The 14,452-nt window shown below is 42.1% G+C and overlaps 1 protein-coding gene across 1 annotated transcript; it reads right to left on the bottom strand.

Annotated features, from left to right (window-relative positions):
* Positions 1-4,606: 4,606 nt before the first annotated feature.
* LOC133448722 (nuclear receptor subfamily 1 group D member 1-like) lies at positions 4,607-14,077 on the bottom strand. Its single transcript, XM_061727528.1, has 8 exons — positions 13,557-14,077; positions 8,662-8,973; positions 8,465-8,553; positions 8,196-8,340; positions 6,441-7,009; positions 6,151-6,336; positions 5,857-6,067; positions 4,607-5,770 (listed from the first exon to the last, which is right to left on the bottom strand). Exons 1-8 carry the CDS (start codon positions 13,573-13,575, stop codon positions 5,574-5,576), a joined length of 1,728 nt encoding a protein of 575 aa, XP_061583512.1. The 5' UTR covers positions 13,576-14,077; the 3' UTR covers positions 4,607-5,573.
* Between the last annotated feature and the right edge of the window lie 375 nt (positions 14,078-14,452).

Below are 14,452 nucleotides of genomic sequence, written 5' to 3'. Positions count from 1 at the left end.
TGTCTAACCCCGATCCCACAGCACCCCTGTCCTCGGTCAAATGAGGTTGCTCCCACAACACTGAGATCTTGCTGGGCTGTACCACTGCTGTCGCCAAACAGGGGCGACATGTACGTCTGTATTTGCTGCACAGAGCTTCTTAACAGTTTTGGGACTCGTAATCATTCCACTGCTCACCAGATCAACCCAAAGGACTTACATTGCTGAATTACATATGCATTACCTAACAACTTTAATCCACTTTTGGGGAATCTGAAGGAAAAAAATTGGAAGGCATTTGGTCAGAATATGAATTTTCAAACTGTATATTACCAATATATATGTATGTATAATATATATATATATATATATATATATATATATATATATATATATATATATATATATATATATATATATATATATATATATATGAATAAGAAAATAAATCAACAATCAGTGAGAATTTTATTGATACGCTTTTGGATCTTAAACTGAAAGATGTTCACTCTTGCCACCTCCACCCCACATTAGTTAGCATTTATTAACAGTAAGTAAATTATTACCAATCACCATTAGTCACTCTCAACAATCTATCAATGATTTTGCATCTGTGGCTTGTACATATGAACCTTTGAGCAAAGCTGGAGCAATATAGTTCACTCTGCTTTTCATTCAATTAAATTTGTGTTACACACTTGAGACAAAGGTCCTCTAACACGTCAGACTATTCAGGTGAACATATGATATCATGTTTTTTTTTTGTTTGTTTATTTTATGTAAGTGAGTGCTTAAGTAACAAGCATCTGAGGATAATTAGCACAAAGTTAAGACCATTATGGAGCACACATAGAGATTTACCGTCAAGTCTTGACCTTTGACCTGCTTTAACTCTCTTATATCTAATACTGTCTGCTTTAACAACTAATCTGTTATTAACAAAGCCAAGTAGAAGCATTTCCGGAAACAATCTGTCAAATATATAGGATTCAAAAACCTGAATAAGAAATCCATGTTAAAAGTCTTATACAAGTATAACCTTCCACGATATGATGTCAGACTGAAATGCATGATGACACTGTCATGTCAGTCATGGTGTGCCTGACATAAAGTACAGATTTCAATTTCCTTGGCAGTGGAAAATTATTTTGTCAAAAAGGAAACAAAATGAATTACTTCAGGTCATCCGGACCAACTGGCTTCAGGCAGCGGTTAAAAAGAATAGAAGGAATGAAAATAAACGTATACTAATAATTTCCATTCTAAAACCTTTAATGGCTTTATTTATTTTTTATTTATTTTGTTTTGACTATAGTGGAAAAAACCACTGGTTCATTATTAGACATGTGACTTGTGGAGCTGTACCTCCCCACGTGGCCACTGGGTGGCAGTAGAGACAAACAATAGTTGAAGCGAAGGCAGTCGAGAAGTTTCTCATCAAAAATAGTTAACCTAGATAGTTACGTTTGAATAACTTTGCTTCAGAATTTGACGAAAGGCATAAAGGGAAGACAATAACTAAACCTTATATTTTCAAATACTGCAAATAATCCATTTTCACTTCTTTTTGTTTGTGTGTTAGTTTTTTTCTTGCATCTGACACGTGTGATGAACCAGGGAGACGTCACACAGGCAGCAGTGCAGTGGGTTTTCAGGGTCACCATTGGAAAACACCAGTGGTGGACAGTAACGGATTAAATTTACTTGAGTACTGTACTTAAGTACATATCCAGAGGATTTGTACTTTACTTGAGTATTAGATTTCTTTGGTACTTATTACTCTTACTTGAATACATTTCCAAGACAAATATTTTTACTTTTACTCGAGTACATTTCTAGGAAGGCTGAAAAGTAGGCTACTCGTTACTTTCAGGTCTGCTCTTTTTTCTTCTTCCCTAAAATCCTATTGGACACAAGCTGTTTTTGTCAAAGGAGGAGACCTATCACAGTGCACGCTTTCAGACAGACATTGGGAGACAGCCAAGACAGACATTTTTACAGTTTGTTATGCTCTATATTGCTATATTGTACTGGTACATGTCCTTCCTGTAAAGTTAAGTGACTTCAACATTGAGTTATTGAAAGCAGAGATGTAGTTTTTTGTAAAGCAGTGGTCTTTAGGGGGATCCAGACTTAGTTGGATGGTGCAGGTTCATTTGGTTTCAGTTCATGATTGTTAATAAACTCTGCATCATCTGCTGTCCTCTTATGATCCCATTCATTTGATTTGTTTTTGGTGTTTCTGCAGGTTTTATATAACATTGTGGTTCTAAAAGCAGCACATCAGTGCAGCTGGTTTCAAAGAGTTAATTCTCAGAAACAAGAGTTAAAAGATCCTTAAATTAATTTAGAAAAAATATAGTAATTTACTGATGTGGAAAATAAGAAATTTACTCTTACTCTTACTTTTACTTAAAGTAAATTTAAAAGCATTTACTTTTGGATACTTAAGTACCTTTAAAAGCAAGTACTTTTCTACTCTTACTCGAGTAATATTTTGACTGAGCTACTTTTACTTGTAACGGAGTGAATTTTGACCAGTAGTATTTGTACTCTTACTCAAGTACTGGGGTCGAGTACTCTGTCCACCTCTGCCATTGGAAAACACTGCCCAAAACGAACAATGCAATTTTCCTTGAATGGTTTCAAGTTTGACTAGTAACCTCGAGAAGAAGCTGGTGCTTGAAAAATTAGCAGAGTACAACTTGCATGCATGTGTGGTTGTTTGACCATATCTTGCCCATAGTGTGCTGGAATGCTCTCCGGCAGTCCTCCATGACCTTTTTGTTTTTAAATAATAATAATTATTTTTAGTTTTAACATGCTTAAACTACACATGATATGCAGTCTCAACCAAAACATCTGAAGCAACATTTCTAATACATTTGATAGGTGCTTTAAATGTTTACAAAACGTGAAAATAAACATAAATAACGCCTAAAGAAGAACAAAAAGATGCTGATCTTAATGTAAAATTACTCTTTAGCTTTGTTGAGAGTTAAAGATTCAGATGTCTGATTTACTTGATGTTTAATCCATCTCTTTACAAGCTAAAGTTCAAAGTAAGGGTTTTATTTGTGTTGAAATCATTTCTAGGGTTAATAAAGTATGTGGATATTATTTTATTTTTTTTTAACAATATCTTTATTGTTTTTTCATTTACAAACAGAATATTATAATAAAGGACATTTCACATCTAGTTCTGACTTAACAGTTTTAACCCCCCCCCCATCCCATCCCATATCCCTTCTCTCTTTACATATTTCTTGTTATACAATCCAAAGTTGGTACCTAATAACAGTACCAAATAACAACACAGTCCAGTGGTACCTCTAGGAAATTAAAGATATACATAACCTAAACAAAATAATCAAAAATTACCCTTTTCCTGTCATCCTCCAGATTCCTTCTTAGGTATCCTGCCCTGCATTGTCCTCCCGTAGAAGCGCGCCCATGTCTCCTTTTTTAATAAATTGATCAAATGGTTTCCAGATTTCTTCATACATCCCAAGTTTATTTTTTAGTGTATACGTTATTTTCTCCATTGACCTACATTGTGCCATTGCCTTGATCCACGCACCAACTGTAGGAGCATCCGTTTTCTTCCAAATGACCACTGGTCATTTTAAACCAATAATAATATCCACCTCATGTGGATATTATTATTGGTTTAAAATGACCAGTGGGTGTGATAGTGACAGGTCACTCGTCAGGACTTCAACCTGTCTGATGTGACCAATGTGTCATATGAGAGATATCTCAGTCCCAAAACAAAAAAGATGTAAGGCTGAAACTTAGTCATGCAGTAATCATATTGTCCAATCAGATTCAGACCATAACATTATTTATAAAATCACATTAAGACAGAGACAGAGACCTGGAGCCTTTACAGTGAGTTGACTGGTTTGGCTTGGTTTTTATTTTTTTATCACAGGATCTTTAGTATTTGAAGGAGTGCTGAAGGTCATAATTACCTCAAGGAGACTGATAATAAGAGCATTCATCTATAACAATCTACTGTAAGCAAAACTGTCTTTGTCTACTGGTCGCATTTAGGACATAAAACGACCCTCTCATTCCCTGTCAGCTCATGTAAAATAGCACAACAACAGCGTGACTCATTATGCAGACCTGTGAAGGGCAGAGTTGCTGTTTATGGAAACTGTTCCCAAACAATTATGTGGAGATGACTTTCCCAAAACTTACAGTAGACTAAACTGATAGCAGCAGTGAGAACTTCTGCTTTTACTGCGTACGCTGTTGACACACATTAAGAGCGTGTTTATTTTTACCCACATTCCCTTTCAATCCACAGTGTAGCCGTCCTTTCAGCGTCTTATTTACATATATCATTCAAAAGGATTCATTTCAGTGGGAGTCGTCCGCTTAAAATGTCACTGTGTTCCTGTGTCAGAGAGACGTGTTTGACCTCTTTCAAATGACATGTACTTGCTAATGCACTGAAACATCTGGTGATGTTTCTTGTTAGGAATAAAATCCCTAATGGCTCTCATACCTGAGGCACGATTGGCTGATCGGCCCAGTTGCTAGGTTACGGGTCCACGGTGAGCCTTTGCATAAGAGTGAAGAAGAAAACGAGGAAGCACGAGGACAAGGAGAATCACGGTATAACATCATTTAATAGGGGCAATCTATGTTGTTACCATAAACATTTACAAAATATACACAAACTGATGCTTTCAGTTGACAATACATATATTTCAATTCCATATCTTCAAAAAAATATTATACTCAGAGCGAATGGTTCAAACGCCTTTTCTCTTTGCAGTCTACAGAGCAGTGTTTTATGTGTCATATCATACAATAATTCAACAATTTGCAAACTAGCAAGAGTACAAACTAAGAATATCAGTTATGTACAAAATATACAACAGAACACTAACATATAATCATTCAAACGTGGTCTAAAATGACCAATAGTATTTCCATGTACAAATATGATTCAGCTTAATTTCATTTCTTATAAACATCAATCACAAATGGGTCATTTTAATAAAGATTTCCCACATGGCAACATGTTAAAACAGCTTATGTCATTTCAGCAGGGCAAGTACAAGCTGCTCTCCTGTGTTAGAAATTACTATTGCTATATATGCTTTTAAATAGATTTATGAGGTCTTTCAAAGGTACCTTTACACTTATAGCACAAATGTACAGTAAGAGCTCGTTAATATCCGAGCAAGAGCATGTGCTTCCTTCTTGTTAGCTTTGAAAGCTGGAATAGTTTATCAAAGTGTGGTGAGGAACGACAGAGCTTCTTCTCTTTTTGGTCTCTGACAAACTCCAGGAGGGAGAGGTGGTGGGACACTGACTCAAAAAACTCAGAACATGGTCTTTTTTTTCTTTTTTTTTCTTGTCTTAGCAGTCCGACTGGAAGTAACCATTAGAGAGCTCTGAAGGTTAGGAGCCTCCACCTCCTGCGGTGCCTGTGTTCTTCACTGATATGTTTCCCAGTCCGGCATCAGACTCGGCACAGCTCCCGTCCCACGGAGGCCAAGTGCGCTGAATGTAGCCGGCCGGGCTTGCACTGGGTGCAAAGGCGGATCCCGGGTGAGACTGTGAGCGTTCCCCACTCAAGGATCTATGCGGAAAGCTAATAGCTTGTCCGAGTGCTGGTTGTTCAGGGTGCGCAGGTCCGGCAAACGTAGCAGCAGCTTTGGGAAGAGGGTGCTATCATCCGGCCGGCGACTGCCGATCAGAGAACGCAGCGCTTTTATCAGATTCTCCTGCAGCTGCTCCACTGCTCCCACTTCTGCAATACCAGACCGGTCTGGAAACAAAGGGGGAGGGGGGGTTAGGTTTGGACTGATAAAATGTGTCCTTGCTTGTGTGCTTACTAAAGTGGCTCCATCTTACCTGCAGACACCAACACAACGGCCATAAAAAGCGCCATCTCGTCGGGCTCCAGACCCAAAGATCCCAGCTTCTCACTGAAGTCAAACATAGCGTCCAGTAAGATGCCCATGCCAAGAGCCCTCAGTGATGCCAGTGAGTACGTCTGTCCGTTGAGGAAGGTCACCGTCCTCTCCTTGGGGTCAAACAGCGAGCAGAATCTCACCATAAGAACCTGCCGACGGAACAAAACAAGGTCAGAATCTGGAAAGACCGTATGATCGGACGAGAGCTTCGATCAAATGTCAAGTGACGAACCTGGAAGGTGCCAGACTTGAGGAGCATGACTTGATCGTGCTGGCTGAGGCTCTGGAAACCTGGGATGCTCTTTGCAAACTCCACCACTTCTTTAACAGCAGGGGTGAAGCACTGGGAGAAAGATTCCCACACCTCCTGGCTGGACCGACTGGATGGAGCCACGGGACATGAGTTGAGAGGACACGCCTGCAGGAAGCAGCGAAAGGAGAGGAAGAGAGTTGTTATGGACTTTGCACTGACATTAATTTGATATATTTCTCCTGACTCAAGGGGGACAAAACAAAACTCACCAGTACTTTGGCGCCTCCGTGCAGCTTCCAGGGGCAGGAAGTTTGTTTCTGGAAATCATTGGCTTGGAAACTGTTCTGACTGGCCGTGTAGCTGTGAGATGACAGGTTGCCAGTGACGGGGCACTGATTCCGATTGGAGGAGAAAGTATACTTGGAGTTGTCAATGTTCACGTTGGTGCAGCTCTCATTGCTGCTGGGTGCGACCGGTACGTTTGAGGGAGCGTTATAGCTCCTTTTCAGGCTCCCCTGCTTCCCCTGGACCGTGTGCCGCATCTGGGCCGACACGTGCGACAGGCCTTCCTGCACTGCGGCGCTCTGGAACGAGGGAGTGCTGAGGTTGAGGTTGCTGCTGCCAGCAGCCATCTTGAGCGGCTTCTCGTCGCTGCAGTAAGACTGTAACGTGGGCCCTGTCGCATCGTTGGTCTGGCTCTGTGGACTGCAGGGGGCATCAAGGGGCGGCGACACCCCCATCTCCATGGATGCTGATTCATTGAGACTGTTCATATAACTCTGCATCTCATCCAGTAGTCTTTGCTTCTCCCGCTTGGGAATACGGCCAAAACGCACAGCTGAGGGGAACAGAAAGAGAAGCGCATCCTCTTTTAGCATTGCGTGACATTAAACCACAGGTATCTCCACAACTGGAGCATCACTTTTAACTGATGGGCAGGCAAAAAAGCATCCTTACTCAAACATCCATCCTGAATCTGATGTCTATGTGTCAAACGTTAATCTGTGTGCGTGCTACTGCTGCCTTGCCCCCATCACAGCTGTTACACCAGAGCAGATACTGAAACCTCCATCTCATCTGCCTGCCTCATTTTCCTCTTCAGCCTTCACAATCCTCCCTTCCCCCCTTTTTCAATTCTGCACCTCCACTGACAGTCCTATTTATAGTAAGCTGTATGCTACACCAGTTCCTCCCCCCATCCATGTTTTTCCTCCCTCTTTCTGCCTTCCACTTCAGCTCTCTCGTTCTCCGAGGAAGTAGGTCACTAGGTCACCAGCACTGAACCTGGTGTCAGTAGGAAAGTGACAGCGTGACTGAGAGGCGCTGGGGCCGAAGACAAGACGGACAGGTGTGGCACACAAAGAGACAAAAGGTCGGAAATGCCACGATCAGTAATTCATTTGCCGGCTCTTATTCTGTCGGTGAGTCAAAGATAGGAGGAGGAAAGACAAGTGCGTAGGAGAGTCTAACTAACAAGGTCCACTTTTCTTATTTTACATGTTTCTCAATTTAAATGAAATAATGACACGAATTAGCAGATGATTCTTCACTTTCACACTTTTTTTTTTTTTTTAGCTTTTTTGGGTCAGCTAAAAATGTTTGCTCCAGAAAAAAAAGCATGATTTATCATCACCTAGTTTAGCAGTAACCCGGGAGATTTACCTCCCGCGGGTGAAATAGAACAGAACAGCAGATTAGCTGTGGTAATATTTTTTTGGAATTTACGACCAGTTCGTGGAGGTTTTCACCATTAACAAGACAGAATAGCAGTATGCCACACACGACCATACACCACGGCGATCAGCAACTTTATGCCCCAATTCCATAAAATAAACTATATTTTTCACTGTTTCTTGTTTGGTTTTGAATTTGGATTTTTTCTTAGTAACATGCTTGTAAAATTCAGTTTAACCCCATATTTCCTTTATATAACAGCTACTCTCTGCTAAGAAAACATGACCTCAATTTTAGTTTTGATGAGGTGTCTGAATATGATCTGTAATGCCAATCTGAATGTCTCTCACCATCTCTGGACATGCCCACGGCGAGACATTTCTTGAAGCGGCAGTGTTGGCACCGGTTCCGGTTCATGCGCATAATGAGACAGTTTTCGTTCTTCACGCACATTTTATAGTGGATGTTCTGCTGAATGCTGCGTCTGAAGAAACCCTGGAGAGAGAATACAAGTACAGGATGAGTTAATGCTTTGAAAAGGTTTCGTGTGGCTTCTTTCTTGTTTTTTTTTCTTAAAAAAAAAAAAAAAAGACATTATGTTTTTTGTTTCTGGTCTCACCTTGCAGCCCTCACACGCATGCACGCCATAGTGGAACCCTGATGCGATGTCTCCGCACACCTTACACAAAAGCACCATACCTCCGGTCTCTGTGACAAAAGGGAGGATCCATTAGCGCACACTGGAATGCATATACAATAACAAACTGCAAACAAAGAAGAAGAAAAAGAACAAGGAGGAGGAAAGTGTATACTTACTAGTGAATGTGCCAGTGAAACCACAATGTCTTTTGGCCGCCGTTGGATGGTTATAGGTGGAAGACGATGATGATACGGTTGTAATTTGAGCCACTGGAGCATTGTTGACTTCAGGAAACTGGAAGACCATTTTTGGGGAAGCATTTTCTTGCTCCCTTCTCTGTTTCAGGGGTCCGATCTCCTGAAAGAAGACACCCTCTGGGGAGGAGGGCTGAGAGTGGGAGAATGGCGACTGGGTCTGGTATCCACTTGAAGGGCTGCCAGGACTGGGACTGGCACTACCAGATGAGCCGGCGTACAAGATAACACCACCTGGAGAAACAGAGAGGAGGGAGAAAACTCAGTTTCCACGGCTCCATCTGGGTCACTGTTCACATGCACAATGTAGGTGAGAGTGTGCGCGTCGAGCAATGCTCCACTTTGAAGCGATGAGCTTACTTGGCAGACTGTCAGAGGTGCACACGAAACCTTGACGATGCTGGGACAGTCAAAATTTCACCCGATGTATAATTAAAAAAGAAAATTGCTAGAGCGCCAACAACCCTGACCTGGATGTTTCTGTGATGAGTGCTTCAGTGTTAAATGTAAAAAATAGGAAAACTGAGATATGATGCCAACCCATAGAATCGTCTATCAAATAAGATACTTATACATTTATGAAAATAACATTGAACATTATTGATGTGACAGTCACAACATGTGACTTAATACCATTATTTCAAATCGGAATGTTCTGATGTGGCAAGCTTGTTAGTGAAGTCCTACGATAGAGTTTAATCTCACATGCTAAGAAATGCTTTAAAATATGGTCCATGTGACAATAATTATGATAAGTCACAATCCATTCACAGTTATTGGCCCAGAGAGGTCATAAACATGCCTTTCTATAGGAATGTCACATCAAAACGGAAATGTCCTATTACCCCTAAACGCAATCCCCTCCCACCTCTTTTGTTCTTCCCTGTAAGATCTCACGTGCAGCCAGCTCCCTGCCAGCTCGCTTTTAGAAATGAGTCTTTCCTGCACTCCCTTCTCCTGCTCCCCCTCCCTTTCTTCTCTGTCCTCCTCTCCTCCTCCCTCCCTCCCTCACTTTCTCCCTCCCTTCCCTCTTTTGGATCTGAGCATGCAGGCCCGTCTATCTGCAAGCCACCTGACCAGGAGCTCACATGGACTCTTGACACAGTTCTCGCCTGGCTCACAAGGCTCTTTGCGCAGTCCCGTGCAGACAACAGCAGCAGTACCATAACAAGCGCAAGGGCAGATCACGTTTAGAGTGGAGAAGGCTATAGCGGTGTGACTACAGACGGAGAGGAAGCGGGGCACAGCAATCATAAGCTGATGCATTATATATATATATATATATTTATATTTTAACTGTCACGTTGACGTCATGACACTGTGAAATTATTTCCTAAGTGAACATTGTGCAAATGTTTGTGCACTAATATGTGTGAGTAAGAGAGAGCCAAACCAAATATAGATCATGTTGAATCATATGCTGGTACAGACAAGCATTCTTTTCATATATTTGTACTTCTTACTTGTAAGCACACTTATGCCGCATATTTGTCCCTTTACTTTTCAAGCATATGCCATACCGACATTTTCAAGAATTTCTATTAGGAACACGATGATCAACTGAGTAAGTCTTTATGCTTTCCAGAAAGAATAAGGAATTCCCAAATGACTTTTGCACCTGAGTTTGGTTAAGACCTCCTATAACTTTCAAAAACTGGATGAGATGGTTACCATCAGGCCCGTCCCTTCACAAAATGTTACTCAGGTTTGAAACATAGCTAATGGCAGATATCTCCACAGCAGCACTCAAGGTAACGAGACAGCTGATCGAACTGTTATTGGTAATGTTATCTGAGGTAGTAACAATTCCCTTGATTGGTCTGCACATTTCCTCTTAAAGACCTTGAATCATCTGAGAGAAAGACTTTATTGCCTCTCGTGCTTTCTCTCCTTGAGGAAACACGTGCTGCATTTGTTTGGCTCCAAGTACTTCCTTAATTCCACCTCTCACACGTGTCAACAGTGACTTTTAAGCACTGGCAGCTTGATGCCTTATGTGAGTTGGCATCGCTGGTATCAGACGGACCGTGACTTTATCCCGCCCACGGATGCTACCAACACCCCTCCTCCCACTTGCGTTAGAGATAAAGCTTTACAGACATGTGTATCACCTGCAGTGCAGGGGGTCACGCCCTACGGTCACACGATCGCCACTCCCACTCTCTACATTCATCCTCCTCCCATCTGTTGTAAAGATGTCCCATACTCTGATGCCGCGTCACTACTTCCTTGTACTTGACTGGGTGACTGAGAATGAGCCATGGGAATATCAGACCAGCCTTACTCGGGCGCACACACGCACACAGCAACATGTGACCTCTAGATACACACAGAGCTATAACTACAGTACAAACAATACAGTCCAACGCCCCTCCTTGTTCCAGTAACATCTGACTTCCCCTCTCATGCGTTTCCACCCCTGGACACGCATGCACGATAGCCGAACTGAATAAACATTCTCATGTCATGTCCTCAGAGGGAGACGCCCCCTCTTAACTTCACTTATCCTGTCTTGTTGCATGTGAACATTTACTACTGTGCATGAGTGCAAAGCCTCGCTCCACGTGACACAGCCGGCCCCATGTCATGTGTCTATTTATGAAGGGGGACAGTTCTTGAAAGGCAACATCTGGCCTTTTTTTCTATATCACAAGAACTCTGTATCTCTATCTGTCCAGTTCTTGTTTGTTTCTCTGTCCTGTCCTCTCACCCCCAACCAGTGGAGGCAGATGGCAGATGGTCGCCTTCCCTGAGTCTGGTTCTGTGAGACATGTCTAACTGAGCTTTTAATGTGAATTAGCCTACTGAACAATTGCACAGTGTCCCCTTCTTCTGACGCATTTATTGTAAGTTTACACCTCTCTTGGCTACCAGAGATGCTTACCATTCAATTCCTGGCGTAAAATGCTTTTGGGGAATCTTTATTCGTTGTTTTTATTCAGTAATATCAGCCAAGTGGTAGATGTGCTATTAGGTTACAAGGTCACTCCTGAGACTGGGAAAAACTTAAAAGCTTGACCAATCAACCCCCCAATCAGAGTACCGGTACACCCACAGTCTTCAACTGTGGTTTAATGTCCAACCACTCAAGCTCACATATTGTATATATATATATTATTATCGCTCATTAGTATGGCCACTTTCCTTTTTGGATACATTGACACTTTGCAATATATGGTAATATCAACCCATATAAACTGGGACAGACTGCATAGCTTCATCCATTTGTTTCTCTGTGAAGCACAAAAGGTGATGCGTCACTGGACCTGGTTAGTCATACCCAAGTTAAATATAACCAAGTCTAAGTGAATGAATGCTGTATGTCTTTCACACACACACATCAAGATTGCTGTAAAAACGAAACTCATAGCGAATCAATGATGAGGCTTTGGAAACAGAGGGAGCCTGTAAGCACGTGAGGGAACTAGGCCCCGCCCCTCTGACCTACTGACCAATCTATCCGCGGAGCGGGATCCCCGTGCGCTCGGCACGTGGCCGCAGAGGCTGGGTACACGTGCCGCGGGAGCTACAGGCGAGGGAGCTGCGTATTTAAAAAAAAAAAAAAAAAAAAAAAAAAAATGCCGCATGATTCGCAACTATCACGACATTCTCTTGTGTGATCACACTGGGAAAAATATTAATTTCCACGACGGTTACATGTAATGGTTTATATGTTATCCTTATTAGCAGTGACGTCACTCCGCATCACGTTTCCTCTGGCCGGTTAAACCCGAATACAGTCTGTGGGTTTAACTGGAGCAGCGTCGGGGCTGATATCGATCCATTTGTGAGGGATGTGCTCATTCATCATCAGCTCTCACTGCATTCAGACCATGATTCAAACCATGATTCAGACCTTGGCAGAGCCAGATGTTTTTTTTACCCCGTGTTCTGCTTTCCAAAGTGGATGGAAAATGTGGCACCGGTAATTGTTTTGACCCAGTGGCCGTGACTGTTCCCACGCATATCCCGCTCACACGTGATCTTGAGGGTGGGGGGGGGCCAAAATAAAAAAAACTAAACAATATTTCTAAAATAATAATAATAATTCAATAGGCCATAACAATAATAATAATAATAATCATAATAATACAGTTACATGCTCTGTCAGAAGGAATAATGGACATTAACAATTACAGGTGAACGCACCATCCTCATAGATCACCACAAAAGGCTGGGTTTGTGCTTTCTTATCTCTCTTTTTTTTTTCTTTTTTTTTTTACATTACACCAGAAATCCGCCCGGAATGACTGGGATGTCGTGGAAAGAGTACGTGACTGATCAAAGGGGCGCTTCACGTGAGTTTGTTTACGTGCAGAGAATCGGAAGTTTGGCGCAAACACTGAACTTCCCTCATCTCTGGGCTCAGATCACCCGGTCAAAACCCTCCACTGCACCCCAGTTAGCTGGCAACACGCCCTTTGTTGTACAGTTGAATTACATGTAAAAAACTAAAGTCAAGGAAACTCCATACGCCATCACCAATGGTGATTTCGCAAAAACTTATTTGATTCAGTTTATATCAGGTGGGTGTCGACACAGCTGCAGTGGGAAATTAGTTTAAAAACATTTGACCTATTCATAATAATAATAAGAATAAAATAATAATACAAAAACAGGCTGAAATACTCTTTGAGAATATAATTAGGTTTGTGCAGGTGCATTTGCTCATCTCTTTCCATTGCGCTGCAGTGACGGATGTGCTCAAAATAACAAGCAACAGCAATATTACATTTTTTTTCCTCTACAATTGGCTTTAATCTAAATCTTTTCACATAAATCAAGCAAAACAAAAATAAAAATCAAATGTAACTTACCACCAGGACTGTTCTCCATGTTTTCTTAGCAGATCCGCGCAGTTCGGAGCTGTGTGGTTGTAGAGGATCAGCGCTGGACTGAGCGCTCCTGCTGCTGCTGCACACTCGTGAGTTTAGTGGACACAGGTGAAAGAGTCATGAACTGGAAAGACGTCAAGAGTGGATCCCAAAGCTCCAACCAAGAGGAGTGTAAGAGGAATCAAATACTAATAATAGTAATAATGGTGATAATAATAACAAGGGAAATCAGATCAAATAGCCTATATTATGATCTATGTAATTTCCAGAGATGCTCAGGGAAGTCCGTTCCTCGACTGCAGATATATCTTATACCTAATGTCTAAATCACAGAGCTCCCGACACATCCAGCTGCTTGCAACGCAGAGTCACCATTAAAGCATCACCCGAGTGGAAGTGGCTTAAACGCTTCCCACTCGTCAATAAGCGACACGCGTCCTGAAAGCAGCACGTTTTCAGGTGCCTGAGAAATGTGACCACGTCTTTTTTCACCCCCCCTCCTTGCTCTCTTTCTGTATGTCCCTTGTTTGTTGATGTGTATCAGGGATATGCTCCCTCTCTCTCTCTGCCCCCCTCCCGGTGCTTTTACTCCAGCTCGCTCGCTCATTGGCCCACGGCCCTGCGTGGGTTCGGAACATTGCTCTCGTTCGACATCGGAATGCCGCTTGCAGCTTTGCAGCATGTGCGCATGGCATGTGAGCTCTCGCTGCCCTACTGACACACATTTTATGCAAATGAGCGGACTCGGGCTCGCCGATAAGCCGGAAAGGAGGAAGAGAGGGTAGAAAGACGCGAGAGGTGTCACTCCTATGTGTTTTTTTGGGTGAGCGGGAGGAAAACTATCCACAGCCTTAATGTTATTTCCCAGTAAAGTCTTC

This window comes from Cololabis saira, chromosome 8 (assembly GCF_033807715.1).
Source record: "Cololabis saira isolate AMF1-May2022 chromosome 8, fColSai1.1, whole genome shotgun sequence".
Lineage (NCBI taxonomy): Eukaryota > Metazoa > Chordata > Actinopteri > Beloniformes > Belonidae > Cololabis > Cololabis saira.
Note: the sequence above shows the minus strand (reverse complement) of the source record. Positions and strands in the feature narration are given on the sequence as shown.